At 42.9% G+C, this 15,221-nt stretch overlaps 1 protein-coding gene across 1 annotated transcript in view; it reads right to left on the bottom strand.

The window, feature by feature from the left end:
• Nucleotides 1-14,985, bottom strand: part of LOC139371114 (dual serine/threonine and tyrosine protein kinase) — a 48,370-nt gene extending 33,385 nt beyond the window's left edge. The window contains exons 1-4 of the mRNA XM_071111192.1: nucleotides 14,331-14,985; nucleotides 13,930-14,146; nucleotides 9,399-9,808; nucleotides 80-583 (exon numbers count right to left, since the gene is read on the bottom strand). Of these exons, the coding sequence (XP_070967293.1) occupies nucleotides 80-583; nucleotides 9,399-9,808; nucleotides 13,930-14,134 (1,119 nt within the window). The 5' untranslated portion in view covers nucleotides 14,135-14,146; nucleotides 14,331-14,985. The remainder of the gene's footprint in view (nucleotides 1-79; nucleotides 584-9,398; nucleotides 9,809-13,929; nucleotides 14,147-14,330) is intronic.
• Nucleotides 14,986-15,221: the final 236 nt, after the last annotated feature.

Raw genomic sequence — 15,221 nt, 5'->3', positions numbered from 1 at the left:
CTACTTCAAATTAAATCATTTTCTGTTACACATTGTGACACTATATAGATTTAATTAGCTAATTGATTGAATCCCACACAGAAGTCCCTCTACTCCCCTGGTTGATGAAGAGGTCGAGGCAGCGGCAGTGCACCCCGTTGAGCAGGTTAGCAGCCTCCACATGCTGGAAGTGGAGCACCTGGCGGGTGAAGGGCACCAGGAGGCGGTGTAGCCTCTCAAAGGCCTCCCCCAGTACGCTCTGGGGCTTGGTGGCCAGGCTGGGCGTCTGGGAGGGGGCTCCGCAGGAACAGTTCCCTACTGGGGTGCTGAGAAAGCCTAGGGACAGCAGTTGCTTGTAAAGGGGGCTCTTCTCCCTCTCCAGGCGCCGGCTGGGCTCAGGGGAGGCCTCGGCTGGGATACGGATGAAGAAGATGGGGAAGGGGAGCGTATCTTTGACTTTCCTCAGCTCGGCCACCTGCTCGGCAGTGAGGGTGTCCTGGTTGAGCACATAGAGTATGATGGGAACCACGTTACGCGTGCAGTCCTCCAGGGCCTCCTCGATGGGCTGGACACTGGGGCACGGCACCACCATGATTTTCGCCTCCTGACAGAACAGGGAAAATACTTCAGTCATTCAAATGGTCCTAGCAGCACTCAGACACTTATATAAATGTTGTGGAGAAATCTAAACACTTATCAAAAGGCTAATTCTCTGGGATTAGCTTTTTTAATCCAAAGATTTAGGTTGAGCAAACATACAGGGGAGTACACAATATTTCTCCAACATACACTACTACCACCATCTTGTTGATGATTGTACAACAGTCACATAACAGTTTCTAACTAGGACATAAATGAGTGCCATCCCCCATAAACACAAACAGTCTGGTCATGGGAAAGGGTATGGGAGGGCAACAGAAATCTAAGCAAGAAAACATTTTTGCTCCACTTTTGATGAATTATACAGTAACATAAATAGAGCGAGAGAGGGAAAGAAATGAGGGGGGAGCACAGTGTAAAAGAGAGAGAAATAACAAACGCAGCCACACAAAGGAGGCAGTGAGTCCTGTCTCCAAGAAACAAGAGCTGTGGCCAACTGAGCAGTTTCTTTGGAACAAAGATCGGTTGTAAACAAATTTTTCTAGGCTATCAAAATAAATAGAATGTTTGAATTTTCATAATACAATCGATTTCCAAATGTAGTCCAACAGCTGAATATCTTTGGGCTACTTTATCACAGCTATATCAGACAATAGACTGTTTCAACCCGCAATCTGCATATCTTTTTCCCTTTCAGCCTGACAAGTTGTCTAGATAGAGACACATCTAACATGCTGTCAAACTTCTAATGTGTCACTTCAAAACAGCATTCTCCAATAATAGCATACTTGGATAGTCTATGCTAAAGATGTCTCGACCGATTGTTGAAAACAAGCAGGACATTCTAGGCTATATGAACTTGTGGCAGACTAATGTCGGGGAGGTTACGTAGCTCTGAAACACGCATCCAAAGGTTAGCACTATCCCAGTTCTGTGTATCACTGTGTGGGGAGCCCAGGGGAGATGGGGTGGGGAGGTAATTAGAGAGTTAGTGCTTTCCTCTACTGGTCTCCCAAAATGGGGCGTTACAATTCTGCCATGGCTGTGTGAATGTCACAGTGGGCTGAGAGCTGCTTCCCTGCCTGCCTCTAGCCCCTGAGTAAATAGCAGCTGGGTACACCTCTGAAGCACTGCTCTGACTACATTTTTAAACCACATCTTAGCCCACCTACCCGTCCTGGCACATGCGTTTGAATTATCATGAGAAGTTTAAACCAGGTTGACAAGTGTATAAAACGTTACATTACAGCCCAATTTGACAGCTTCTAAGGTAAGGTCTCTTTCATTGAGTAAACAATAGCAATAGCTCCCCATCTAGCCCACCATATATCTTATTTTACTAGGCAAGTCAATTAAGAACAAAATCTTATTTACAGTGACTGACTACCCTGGCCAGATCCTAACAACGCTGGGCCAATTGTACACCGCCCTATGGGACTCCCAATCACGTCCGGTTGTGATACAGCCTGGAATCAAACCAGGGTCTGTGAGGCCTCTAGCACTGAGATGCAGTGCCTTAGACCGCTGCGCCACTCGGGAGCCCAATCTGACTGTCCTTTAACACTGAAAACAAAACAGGAAAAATAAGATGGGTACAGGAGCACCTCCACTTAATATTTACTCATGTGTGTACGTAGTCACACAGGTTTTCACATATAGACTTACTCTGGCTCTGTCACTGCTCCATTCATACTCAGAATCCTGCCTTGCCAATTTAACACAAAAAAGAGACCAAAACCAATAACAGGGCAACCTGACATATATAAGCTCATTTTGGGCTCCAAATAATAAGCTTGCTATTAGAAATAATTTGTCAAAACACCGAAAAAATAGAAAGGTAAACCATGACATGCGCTAATAAACAGTGCCTTCAGGGAGGCATCCGGGCATAACCATGGAAACGTCATCACAGCGAAGGGTTTGGAAGTTATGTGCCCTGGTCATGTGAATCGCATCAGATCAGGGCCATTAAGTGGTGGAGGGTGGGCGGGGGGCCAGGCGGCCGACAAAGCAGTGCAGGCATTGCCTGCAGGACTGTCTGGGGCCTGTCGACGACCAGCTAAGCGAGGCCTTTGTTTGAAGGATTAAGCGCTACTTTCTTCGGCCAGCACGTGACAAGTGAGCACAGTGCACTCCACCCACCAAGGCATGTTGATCAGCCGAGCAAGATGGGCTACATGTCTATCCACCTGGTACAGGAGTCAACGAGTCCTCTGTATGCAACACCACACCACATTTTCCTGGTGCCACAGAAATAAATTGAACCCAGAGGGAGAGTTCTGACTAACATGAAAAATCTACTCTGTGCAGTAATCTGTGTGTCAGCTAAGCCATGTGTGAGAGCTACATTTCCAGCCTGGAGAGAAAGATTAAAAACAAGCCTACCCTTCTAGTAACGGCAAAGTCAGAAACTCACTCATGTGCCAACCAAACAGGCATTTATAATATCAATGCTGTAACGTCAATGAGCATACCAAAAAGTAAAAGGACCCTTTACCACTAATCCTGCTACTCTGTGCTATTTGTAGGCTTACATGGTAAACAGACACCCACCATCAGAATCCTCCTCACATGTCCAAATTGCATCCAAACAAGAACCTCTATATCCAAGGACCCCATTCACTAACTGTTGTCACCCCTACGGTCCGTCAGGCAATCTCAAACCACCTGGTTGGAGACTGCTTCTACCCGCAGGCAGTGCAGATATTGAATAGCTGACTGTGTGGCTAATGTTTCTTCCGCAAGTACATGGAGTAGCCAGCCAAATAAAAAAAAGTAGCCAGCCAGGGTGCTCCATGCCGGGGGGTGGGGGCGCGCGCTTCCCCCCAGGGTAAATACTAGTGTCCTCTAGAACATTCTAATGCTTTGATTACATCCAAAATACACTTAAAATTATAAATACTTTAACGACTTGGTAAAATTAGTTTCGGTATTGAGTAGAAAGACATGACATTACAATTAAAATGACTCAAAATTGATGAATGTGTTAGTTGTTTTGGATATTATGTAGACCTAGGTCTATATTATCAGGACTATTATCTACGTAAGATGACTAAAGAACGACCAATAATCGTCTAGTTCAATATATCAGGCTGATATTGGCCTTTTCTAGGCTATCGGCCCTTCTCTACCAGCTTTGACGATAGCACCAGCTTTGCGATGTAGAGGGACTATACCAGCCGCCACTCACCGTCTGAGCCATGAGCACTGCACAATGCCGAGGAATGTCTAGCTGGGAAAATCAGCAGCAAAAGCATGGCGGCTCAATCTCTAACAAAGGTGCAGCATTTTGAAATTGATGAATTGACACAGTGACCAAAATCAAACTCCTGTTACAAATATTAGTGAATTCACTAATAAGGCTCGTGTCAACATGCCCTGACATGCATGCAATAAGCAAGCTAGCTAAGCATATGTGACCTTTTAACAAAGATTATCAGAACTAACCCTTTCATCTGTGGTGATAGCTAGCTAGATCAGCTACTTTGCGAGCTACCCGGCTAGATAAACATGGTGCTGAGTTGTCATATAGGAGCTAATAGCCAACGTAGCTAGCTAACGTTAGCTGGTTTGCAAACACGGAACCATTTTCGGCAAAGAGACATCTGACTTGCGGTGTAAAATTAGCCACACTGAATAAAAATATAAAATGCAACAATTTCAAAGATTTGACTGAGTTAAAGTTCATATAAGGAAATCAGTCAATTGAAAGAAAATTAGCCCCTAGTCTATGTATTTCACATGACTAGGAATACATACGCATCGGTTGGTCACATAACGATTAAAAACAACAAAAAGTTGGGGCGTGGATCAGAAACCACTCGGTATCTGTCTGGTGTAACCACCATTTGCCTCACACAGCGAGACATCTCCTTCGAATAGAGTTGATCAGGCTGTTGAATGTGGCTGTGGAATGATGTCCCACTCCTCTTTAACGGCTGTTGCCATTAAACACTACTTAACGGAAGTTACTTGATATTGGTGGGAACTGGAAAACGCGTTCATACACGTCAATCCAGAGCATCACAAACATGCTCAATGGATGACATGTCTGGTGAGTATGCAGGCAATGGAAATAGACATTTTCAGCTTCCAGGAATTGTGTACAGACCCATGCGACATGGGGCCGTGCATCCTGAAACGCAAGGTGTTGGCGGTGGCTGAATGGCACAACAATGGGCCTCAGGATCTCGTTGCGGTATCTGTGCTCTCAAATTGCCATTGATAAAATGCAATTGTGTACATTGTCTATAGATTATGCCTGCCTGCACCATAACCCCACCATGAGACACACTGTTCACAATGTTGACATCAGCAAACCAGGTCCACAGTTGACAGTGCATGTCAGAGCAAAAACCAATCCATGAGGTCAAAGCAAATTATCCGTAGAGCTCCGAGTTAGGATTGTGTTGAGGCACAGATCTGGGGAAGGGTACCAAAACATTTCTGCAGCATTGAAGGTCCCAAAGAACACAGTGACCTCCATCATTCTTAAATGGAAGAAGTTTGAAATCACCAAGACTCTTCCTAGAGCTGGCAGCCCGGCCAAATGGAGCAATCGGGGTAGAAGGGCCTTTGTCAGGGAGGTGACCAAAAACCCGATGGTCACTGACACAGAGCTCTAAAGTTCTTCTGTGGAGGACCTTCCAGAAGGACAACCATCTCTGCAGCACTCCACCAATCAGGCCTTTATGGTAGTGTCCAGATGGAAGCCACTAGTCCGTAAAAGGCACATGACAGCCCACTTGGGAGTTTGTCAAAAGTCACCTAAAGGACTCACAGACCATAAGAAACAAGATTGAAGTCTTTAGCCTGAATGCCAAGCATCACGTCTGGAGGAAACCTGGCAGCATCCCTACAGTGAAGCATGGTGGTGGCAGCATCATGCTGTGCGGATGTTTTTCAGCAGCAGGGACTGGAAGACTAGTCAGGATTGAGGGAAAGACAAACGGAGCAACGTATAGAGATCCTTGATGAAAACCTGCTCTAGAGTGCTTAGGACCTCAGACTGGGGCGAAGGTCCACCTTCCAACAGGACAACGAAGAGCCCGGATCTCAATCCCATTGAGCGCGTCTGGGACCTGTTGGATCGGAGGGTGTGGGCTAGGGCCATTCTCCCCAGAAATGTCTGGGAACTTGCAGGTGCCTCGGTGGAAGAATGGGGTACACAGCAAGAACTGGCAAATGTGGTGCAGTCCATGAGGAGATGCACTGCAGTACTTAATGTAGCTGGTGTAGCCCCCCCCCCCGTTCAGAGACACATTATTACATTTCTGTTAGTCACATGTCTGTGGAACTTGTTCAGTTGATGTCAGTTGTTGAATCTTATGTTCATACAAATATTTACACATGTTAAGTTTGCTGAAAATAAACAGTTCACAGTGAAATGACATCTTTTTTTTGCTGAGTTTACATTTGTAAAAATTCCAAAAACCTGTTTTTGATTTTTCATTATGGGGTATTGCTTATAGATTGAGGGGGAAAAAACAATAATACATTTTAGAATAAGACTAACGTAACAAAATGTGGATAAAGTCAAGAGGCTTGAATACTTTCCAAATGCACTGCATTTTCAAAATGCTTACTACCTCCAGCTCACATTGCAAAGTGTTGGGTGACGTGCTGATAGGCAGACTATGTTCATGAATGGAGGAGCTCTGCAATTACCAATTGAGTAATTCAAAAGGCTCTCGCACATCTGAGCTATCTTTTTTGCAGGTGCATGGTAGCAGTTGAGATGGAAAATGATTAGGAACCCACCCACTACTCTTGATAGTATCACTGCTCTTTAATAAGCTTTACGTATCGGCCTTCAGAGCTTTTGTGAGTTTTTTTTTTCAAATTAGCACCCTTATGTAGACCTAGCCCCACCCACATCCGTTCCACGCATCGAATGGGGTTGGAGTCGAAGAAAAACAAAGTGTGCTACCAAATATAACAATATGCATTTCATAAATATTCGAATAAAGTTGAGAAATAAAAAGTAGTTATTTTAATCATGGTCATCAAAACTAGGGATGCACGATATCAGTTAACATATCGGAATTGGACGATATTTGCTAAAAATGCCAACATCGGTATCAGCCCAATGTCTTGTTAAGCCAGTGCAAAACTGATGCCAAAGCTGACGTCATTACGTCATATACCTATAGATATGCACACCACGTAAAATTGCGCTACACGTTCAACACAGCATTCCTAACCTAGCCCATAATGTCTGCTGTGTGGATCGAGCAGTCAACAAGTCGAGCAATCATTTGATAGAGTAAGAACTTCAGCAAGACAACTCAAAGGCGAAATCCATTAACACCAAGATAATGGAATTTATTGCCCTTGACAATCAACCGCTCTCTGTGGGTGATGTTGGCTTTCGCAACTGGTCGAGCACCGGTACACACTAACGTTACCAAGTGCGCTATTTTTCCCAGATGTTGCCCTACCGGAGTTACACAGTAATAGCGTCACTGCTATTAGTTTCACGACATACTATGGAACGCCGTTTGGGTCTTTGCTTGTCAAAAAAGATATGTCAAATAACAGTTCTATTATAGAATGTTGTGTTTTCTGAATTTGCACGAGCAAGTGAAGCGCCACCACTACTATCAGTAGCACTGTCAAAACTGTACAAAAAAAGTCTGCAAACAAGCAAACACCGGCCACAAACAATGTGTTAACAATACCAGGTTGGTAATAAATCATTATTTGTTTGACCGCAACTGGGGTAGCTAGCTAGCTTTAGCTTGGTACCTAGCTAGCACCAATACAACTAGCCTGTAAACAATGACCAGTAGAAACTGCAGTTATTTTCACTACACTTAGCAATGATTTAGGAATCCTTGTGAGTAAGTACTAGCTAGGTAGCCACTTGTTGTTCGCCTATTGAAATTGTACTTCATGAAAATAAATAGCTAGCCAGCTACTTAACCCTGTCGCCCAAAGCTAACATTATAAGCAGCCGGCTAGCTTCATCTGGCTTGTGAGGCTCAACCGGACCAGGTTATGTGTTGTGAAGCTAGCCACAATAAGGATAGGGCACAAGTGGAATTCGCAGTTTGCCTTCAAAATAAAAGTACCTCTTTGAAAGTGATGCAGAAGGAATCATGTCATATTTAGACTATATAATGTTAAAGGTTGGAATGTGAAGCATTGAAATGGGGTATCAGCCTACTCGGTGACACCCACAGAAAACAACTGTTTAGAGTTTACACAAATATGAGCATTGTAGCTCTTATCTTGGAACTGCGAGTATGTGAAATCACCTCCCCAGTCAGCCTATGGTGTGTATTGACATTCATATTGCACTGTACATCTTTACTTAAGGATTGGGGATCAATGAAACGGGGTATCAGTCTACTCAATATGCAAGATATTTTTTCCCCCCAACATCCTCCTCAGAGTTAGCAGACTCCAAAACATTCACACAGTATTGTTTTTCCTCAGGAATAGTGTTCAATGCACATAGGTTAACAATAAATGTGGCTCAATTCCCAGTTGTTTCAGAGTCCCGCAATAAGAGCTACGACAGTAATGTTCTCTGGGTGTCACTGAGTAGACTGATACCCCATGTCATTGATCCACAATCCATAGGCAAGACTGCACAGTGAAATAAGTATGCCCACAATGCAATTCTAAAGTATAATACATCCAGTGTTACGTCAGATTGTCAAATTGTCTTTTGTTGATTTTATATAACATTCCAACCTCGTTTAGCATGATCTATTCAATTATGGCATAATTATACTATTTGCGTCACTGTCAATGACATACTTTTATTTTGAAGGCTAACCACAATGTTCTCCATTGTGGCTAATCCATATTGTGGCTAGCTTCACGGATGGGTCCGACCACCGTTAATCAAATAAGAACTGTCTTATAAATTAGGGTTATTTTAGATGACACATAGCTATTAAGTTAGCTAGCCAACTACAGCTGCTGAAACAGATTTTCGTTTTGCCATGTTTTTGTGGAAGAACATTGTTTGCATCCATCAGCTAGCTAGCTTTTTTTTTAATGACCAGCACTGTAGGTGCGCGAGACAACTACCAGCATCATAGCATATGTATCAATGAATCGTTGTGACATATGAAATTTGAGTGATAGTGTAATCAATTTGTAATAAATTTGTAATAACTACGTAAAAGTATGAATGTATGAAAGCATTAAATTATTGTGACGTGCAGTCATATTCAGGTAAGCGAGCTTATTTGACACCTCAAACAGTGTTATTTGACGTATCTTTTTTGACATGCAAAGACCCAAATGGCGTTCCATAGAAATCCTGGATGAGACAAACTGAACAACGAAACAGCACAGCAAGTAAGTGAAAGAAATGGTTTTGATTATGTTTTACTGGTAATGGGGACATATGTAAATACCAACAAAATAATGTTTTGGTCAGCGTGGTGTGTGTGTAACCTTTATTTAACTAGGCAAGTCAGTTAAGAACAAATTCTTATTCACAATGGCGGCCTACCCCAGACGACGCTGAGCCAATTGTGCGCCGCCCTATGGGACTCCCAATCACGGCCGGATGTGATACAGCCTGGATTCGATCCAGGGACTGTAGTGATGCCTCTTGCACTGAGATGCAGTGCCTTAGACCGCTGCGTCCATGTGTGTGTTAACTATTCAACTGTACAAGAATGATTAAAAGGCCACTAAAATGTTTTATATCAGCATTGTTTTTTGCGACAAGGAAAATATCGGTTTCGGTCAAAAATGTAATATCGGTGCATCACTAATCAAAACTGTTAAACACATTTCACACCAGCAGAAACAATTATCAGAAGCAATTAAGGATAACGGAAACCCTGGTGTACCTGTAGCAGAGGGTGGTGCAGGGTGATCTCCAGCTCGGCCAGTCTGTGGGCGGGGTCCTCACATTCCTCCTGGATCTCCAGATCCTCCCTGGGCACCGTATCCCAGCGCCCACAGTGGGCCGCCAGCTGGTGCACCAGCTCATACTGGCCGGGCAGCGCCAGGCTGAGCCGCGTCTGGCGCCCGTGGGTGAAGCACAGCTTCCTCCTCTTGCAGGCCGTGCCATGAACGCCATTGCAGGCCTCACCCGCCACGGGACCTAGGGGCAGGAGCCGCTCCCCCAGCAGGCAGTTGAGCAGCTGGTAGCGTGCGGCACAGTCCTGGCCAAGAACCAGGATGTAGGGGGCGCTGCCCACGCTGCTGTGCAGGAACTCCTCTTCATGCCGGGGGAAAAAGATGTAGCTCAGCTGACCTGGGAGGAGAAGGTACAACATGTAGAAGGTACAACACCGCCTGGTACAGCAGAGGAAAACCCATTAAATTGTCAAAGACTCCAGTCACCCAAGTAATCTGCTATCGCACAGAAAGCAGTACCAGAGCACCAAGTCCAGGATCAAAAAGGCTCCTTAACAGCTTCTACTCCCAAGCCATAAGAATGCTGAATAATTAATCAAATGGCCACCAGACTATTTACATTGCCCCCCCCAATTGTTTTTTACACTGCTGCTAACTATCATCGATGCAGTCACTTCACCCTTAACAACATTTACAAATTGCCTCAACTAACATGTACACCAACTCGGTACCGGTACCCCCTGTATATAGCCTCGTTATTTTATTGTGTTACTTTTTACTTTAGTTTATTTGGTAAATATTTTCTTAACCATTTCTTGAACTGCATTGTTGGTTAAGGGCTTCTAAGTAAGCATTTCACAGTAAGGTCTACACTTATTCGGGCACGTGACAAATAAAGTTTGATTTGATGTATAGAAGGGAATAGTGCTGGTGGCCAGGGGGGGCTTGAGTCATTGTGCCCCTCCCTTCTGAGGGGTAAGGAAGGAACGTTTATTCTTCAGGTATTAGGCTTAGAAACAATCTGCATATGTTGATAATACAATGTAATGTTATATAACACCAACAAACAATCCACTTTATCTTTGAGCAAATTCCAATGATTGGCTTACAATACAGAAATAACTTGCTTCAGCTTTAACTGGACCTGTTGTGAACTGGTGTCTGGCATCGCTCTGTCTGCACTTCTGGCATATGAAAGGCCTGAGGGATAATCTATTGTGTTTACTTCAAAGCCCCTCAGACTCATCTGTTATCTCCTGACCCATCTCCGTGGCAACCCATATTAACAACAAACAATTCATCCTGGCTCATCACAGGAAGTGGTCATAATCCTCCATGATGCTGAGTCATGGTCTATTTCAGTTAAACAACAGACAAAGAACAGAGGCCAGAAATGGAATACCACTCCTTTCTCCCTCCCCACCCCTTCTTTTCTCCCTCTATCACCATCCTGTTGCTCTGCAACTGTTAATCTGGTATTACCCTGCCTAGTGTTTGACCTAAAACATTATAGATGCAGGAACAATCCAATGAATGATTTAAATGCATTTCCTGTGGTTCAAAAAAGATACACTAGGCAGGGTAATACCAGATTACAGGGCAATTCCACAATAACAGACTCCGATTTTTCACTTTAAAAATGTCAAACAAACTATTACTAGAGCTTGAAGCGTGTTATCTAGCATGACAACCACTGTGGTTTGTTGTTAGCCTTTACTATGAAGGTTTGACAAAGATACATACATATTGTATAGGCCCACTTGATGGGAAGGGTATGGTTAGATTGGCTTTTCCCATGAAATTTGACATTCTAGATGCACTAGATTGAAAGAACGAGAATGTTGAAAAACATTATTGGAAATGTGGATGCAAGTGTGTGTGTACTAGTGGAGATACTAAGCCCAAACACACCTTAAAGCTGTGGTTTTCAACTGGTTTTACCTCAGTACCCAAATTGAACCAGGTCGTGATCCAATTTTCGCATCATGATTTTATGTTGCCAAAATGCAATCAGAAAAACTACTTTTAATGCTATATTGATAGTAAATGTACCAATTGTATGACAAGGGAACAACAGTCCCACCTTTTTCATGTCAATAATTCCACCAGTTGAGAACCACTGCCTTAAAAATGGACAACTAGCGGTCCTCCTACTTTTGGGCAGTCAATTAGCCCATGTCTGCTAACATTATTTAGATAGTTAGTTTAGCCAGCTAACTTATCTAAACCTATAGTAATCATGGTCTTATTACCAAATCGGGGGCCCCCATCAATTATGTTAGTGACTCTCACTCAGATATCATATTCCAAACTGCAAACATTTCTCTCCGTCCCATGACAGAATGTGTAGAATTGCAGCAAACATGCTTTAAAATGGCAACATTCTCTCTATGCCCCATGGCAAAATGTAGACTTTCAGGAAATTAACTTCAAAACATATTTTCTCTCTCTGCTGTCAAGAGGGGGTTGTTAAAATATTCTGCTAACATGATGAATACAGATTTTTTTCTGGCCCCATTTTTTCACCCCCATTAAAAGTTGCCCATCCCTGCTCTACAGAGAAGCTCTCTACATAGTTCATGTCTTTACTTTAGCGCGACAGAATTATTGGAATGCAACACAAACAGAGCTCCGTAGCTCAGCTTTCGTAGACTGAAATCCCTTTGGGAGAGGAAGGTTGGGCTTAAATGACAGCCGTATACAGTGGTGAGGAGGAGCTCAGTAGAGCCTTTGTGTCCGGAAGTAATTTAGCCATTAATTGTAGCCATTCACATTGTGTGTTGCTATTTTCTCAAGTCAATTAACTTGACATTCTTGGATAACTCATTATACTAATAAAGTCAGATTTAAATCAACAAAGAGTTTTAAAAAAGTAGAAGAGTACAATACTGTACATACCTGGCAGTGTTGTTAAAATCACTACATATCCCATTGAGCCAAGCGGGGAGAAGCTGTCACATTTTCAAGACCAGTAAGAAACGTTCAGCAAAACCTACGCCAATGACGCCGCTGGATCTCAAAACTGAACTTAGCCTAGTGTTAAGTAGCAATGATAGCTCTAACCAGTCATGACTTTTCAACAAAATAAATAATTTTCACGTTTCTTTCCAGTACATGTCTTTGTTCAATGATTGTATAACTAGGAAAGGAGTATTGAAGTTGAGGGTACAATGTTTATGAAGTTTGGCAATGAGGATTAAAACTAGCATAGTTCAGCTAGCCAGCTAGTTCAGCCAGGGAAAATCCCCAAATCAACTAGTTTAGTGACTACATGTTTCCTTTTAGCCTCAGTTCCTTCAGTGGGAATCTCTGCGTATTTGTGGCACTTTATGTCCTATTGTTGAGAAAGACTTACTGGTCCTAATCTCTTCATTCTTTCCCTCTAAATCCTATTTAATGCATTTTCTACATTCGACGTGTTGGCAAGGATATCTCTTTCCGGGAGAGAACAATCTTGTTTTTTCCCCAGAGGGGAAACAAGACATTTAATAAGCCTACCTCATCACCCATTCAGAAGACAGTTCATCTAATTTTTATTTTTTTATTTTACCTTTATTTAACTAGGCAAGTCAGTTAAGAACAAATTCTTATTTTCAATGACGGCCTAGGAACTCTGCCTGTTCAGGGGCAGAACAACATAACGACACCTTGTCAGCTCGGGGATTCGAACTTGCAACCTTTCGGTTACAAGTCCAACGCTCTAACCACTAGGCTACCCTGCTGCCCCAATAATAGCTATCCACCTGTTTTGCCATCCCACCACGGTATATAGATTGAGTACAGGTCGGAACCCTGTGTGCCCTGTAGGAAATGCCCTACCTCAGCAGAACACATTCCCAATTAGAACATTATGGGATGTGTATCAATTCTGCTGTGCCGTTTCCAATCCTCCTTGAATGACCACAATCAGAAGAGTTTCCATTCAAACTATGGCTAATATAGAGTGACAGACGTTCCTGTGTTTGTGGTCGGATATGTTTACGGGGCTTGTCGATGGGCTTTATGCTGGAAGCAACAATCATATTACAATTCAAGAGTTTGTTGAATGGTCACTCAACAAAGGCAAAATCTGTATTTTTTTAGTGTGAGATTTTTGGTAATTTAGCAGAAACTCATATTCAGAGTAAGTAGTAAATGCATACTTTTTTTCTGGAATATAAGTTTCTCAAATGCTAGTCAGGATAGGCCTACATGTTAATAAAATGTGTTGATCATGTTCTTTATCATTTGTATAATTTACTTCCTTTCCCAAAGACAACAAAATGATAATTACTGTAGAATGTAAAATAATCACAGGGTCATTCAATGACAGGCATATGAGTACTGTAGCTGCATGAAGCCACCATGGATAAATGTAACCTCAAGAACTGTGTGTGACATTCAATAAGGCCTAACACTACCCATGTTTAGCGAAGCACGATGTATTCTGAGAAATGTGGGAGTTTTACTCTACATTATGTTGTGATGATGCCAAGGTTAATTATATTGGTAACAAATCCGAAGAGCTGCACATCTTACCTGCCTCCAGAGCAGCTGCCTCGGAGCTGGCGGCCGACGCGCAGGCATTACTGTAGTTCTGTTTTATTTCCCGGAAAAATGCGTTGGTCTCTTTCAGATTATTTTTTAGTTGTATGGAGTGTTTATTGTAGCCGTTGAAGATCCGGGTTAATTCTCGAGCTAAAGGAGTCACTTTCTGCAAATTTCCGCCACCGATCCCCTCCATGGCAATTCGAGTCTGCAATGAGACACAAATGGGAGAACGTTCTTCTCTTTAATACTAACGTAACGTTACCACCCTATGAACCGAATATAGTAGACATATGGGTCCCAGTTGAATTGCCATTGAAAGTTAACTACTGGACAAGGGTGCAGGGAGTGATCGTCAATATGTGATTTACTGCTCAGTTTCAGTGAGTTACCTGGTCTCACTTATTTGGATTTCCAGTATTGTTCAACTACTTTCATCAGCATCCCAAATGTTTGATAACCACCTCTAGCAGAGGAGAAAAAACCTAGGGAGTGCCCCGGGCCATGAATGACACAGAGTCAGTCCAAAAAATCCAGTGATTTAAACGCACGGTTTTGCAGGCGAAACCGCAGTCGCGGGTAACGTTAATTTACTGCCGTGGGTAACTAGCTAATTCCGTAGCAAAATCACTGCATCAAAGTGCACAAATAAACAAACTCACTTTGAACGGAAGATATCTTGATAGCCAATGTCCTCCAAAATAATTGAACAAACGACTGGCTTAGCTAACATTAGCTGTACACTGTTTCTAGCCCTAACTAGCTAGCAGGGTCTCAAAGTTAGTGAATTGAGATGGCCAATGTCAACTACGCTAGCTAGCTCCGTAGCTTAATTTACCTTCCTATCCTAGCCAGCAAACCAGGCATCGTATTCCATGCTAATCTGTTTTAAAATAATTGCCACATTACCCCAACCGACGTCATTACGTGAGCTCCCTCAAGCATTTTTTTTAACTGGTGCTATCTACCGAGACCCTGCTAATTTGATGTCTAACCAGAGATACTTTTAAGAAATTAAATTGTAAACTCCATTCGATTGGTATTAACGCCGGCGCGGTGCATTCTGGGCGATTCTGGGACAAGGCGCGCACATCTTCAAGGAGTGAATGGGAGTCAATTGGGTGCGAGCTCAAAAATCCATAATTTGCATAAATTACTGGAATAAGACACACAACATTACACATATTGTGTGAGATAATTAACTTGTTCTCGCATAGCTTTGAAATTGTGACATTACGAGGAAAATAGGCAGGTTTCTCGACTCATTCCTAGATTTCTGGAAG

Source organism: Oncorhynchus clarkii, chromosome 17 (genome assembly GCF_045791955.1).
Source record: "Oncorhynchus clarkii lewisi isolate Uvic-CL-2024 chromosome 17, UVic_Ocla_1.0, whole genome shotgun sequence".
NCBI lineage: Eukaryota > Metazoa > Chordata > Actinopteri > Salmoniformes > Salmonidae > Oncorhynchus > Oncorhynchus clarkii.
The sequence above is the reverse complement of the archived record's forward strand: the minus strand, read 5'-3'. Positions and strand labels throughout refer to the sequence as shown.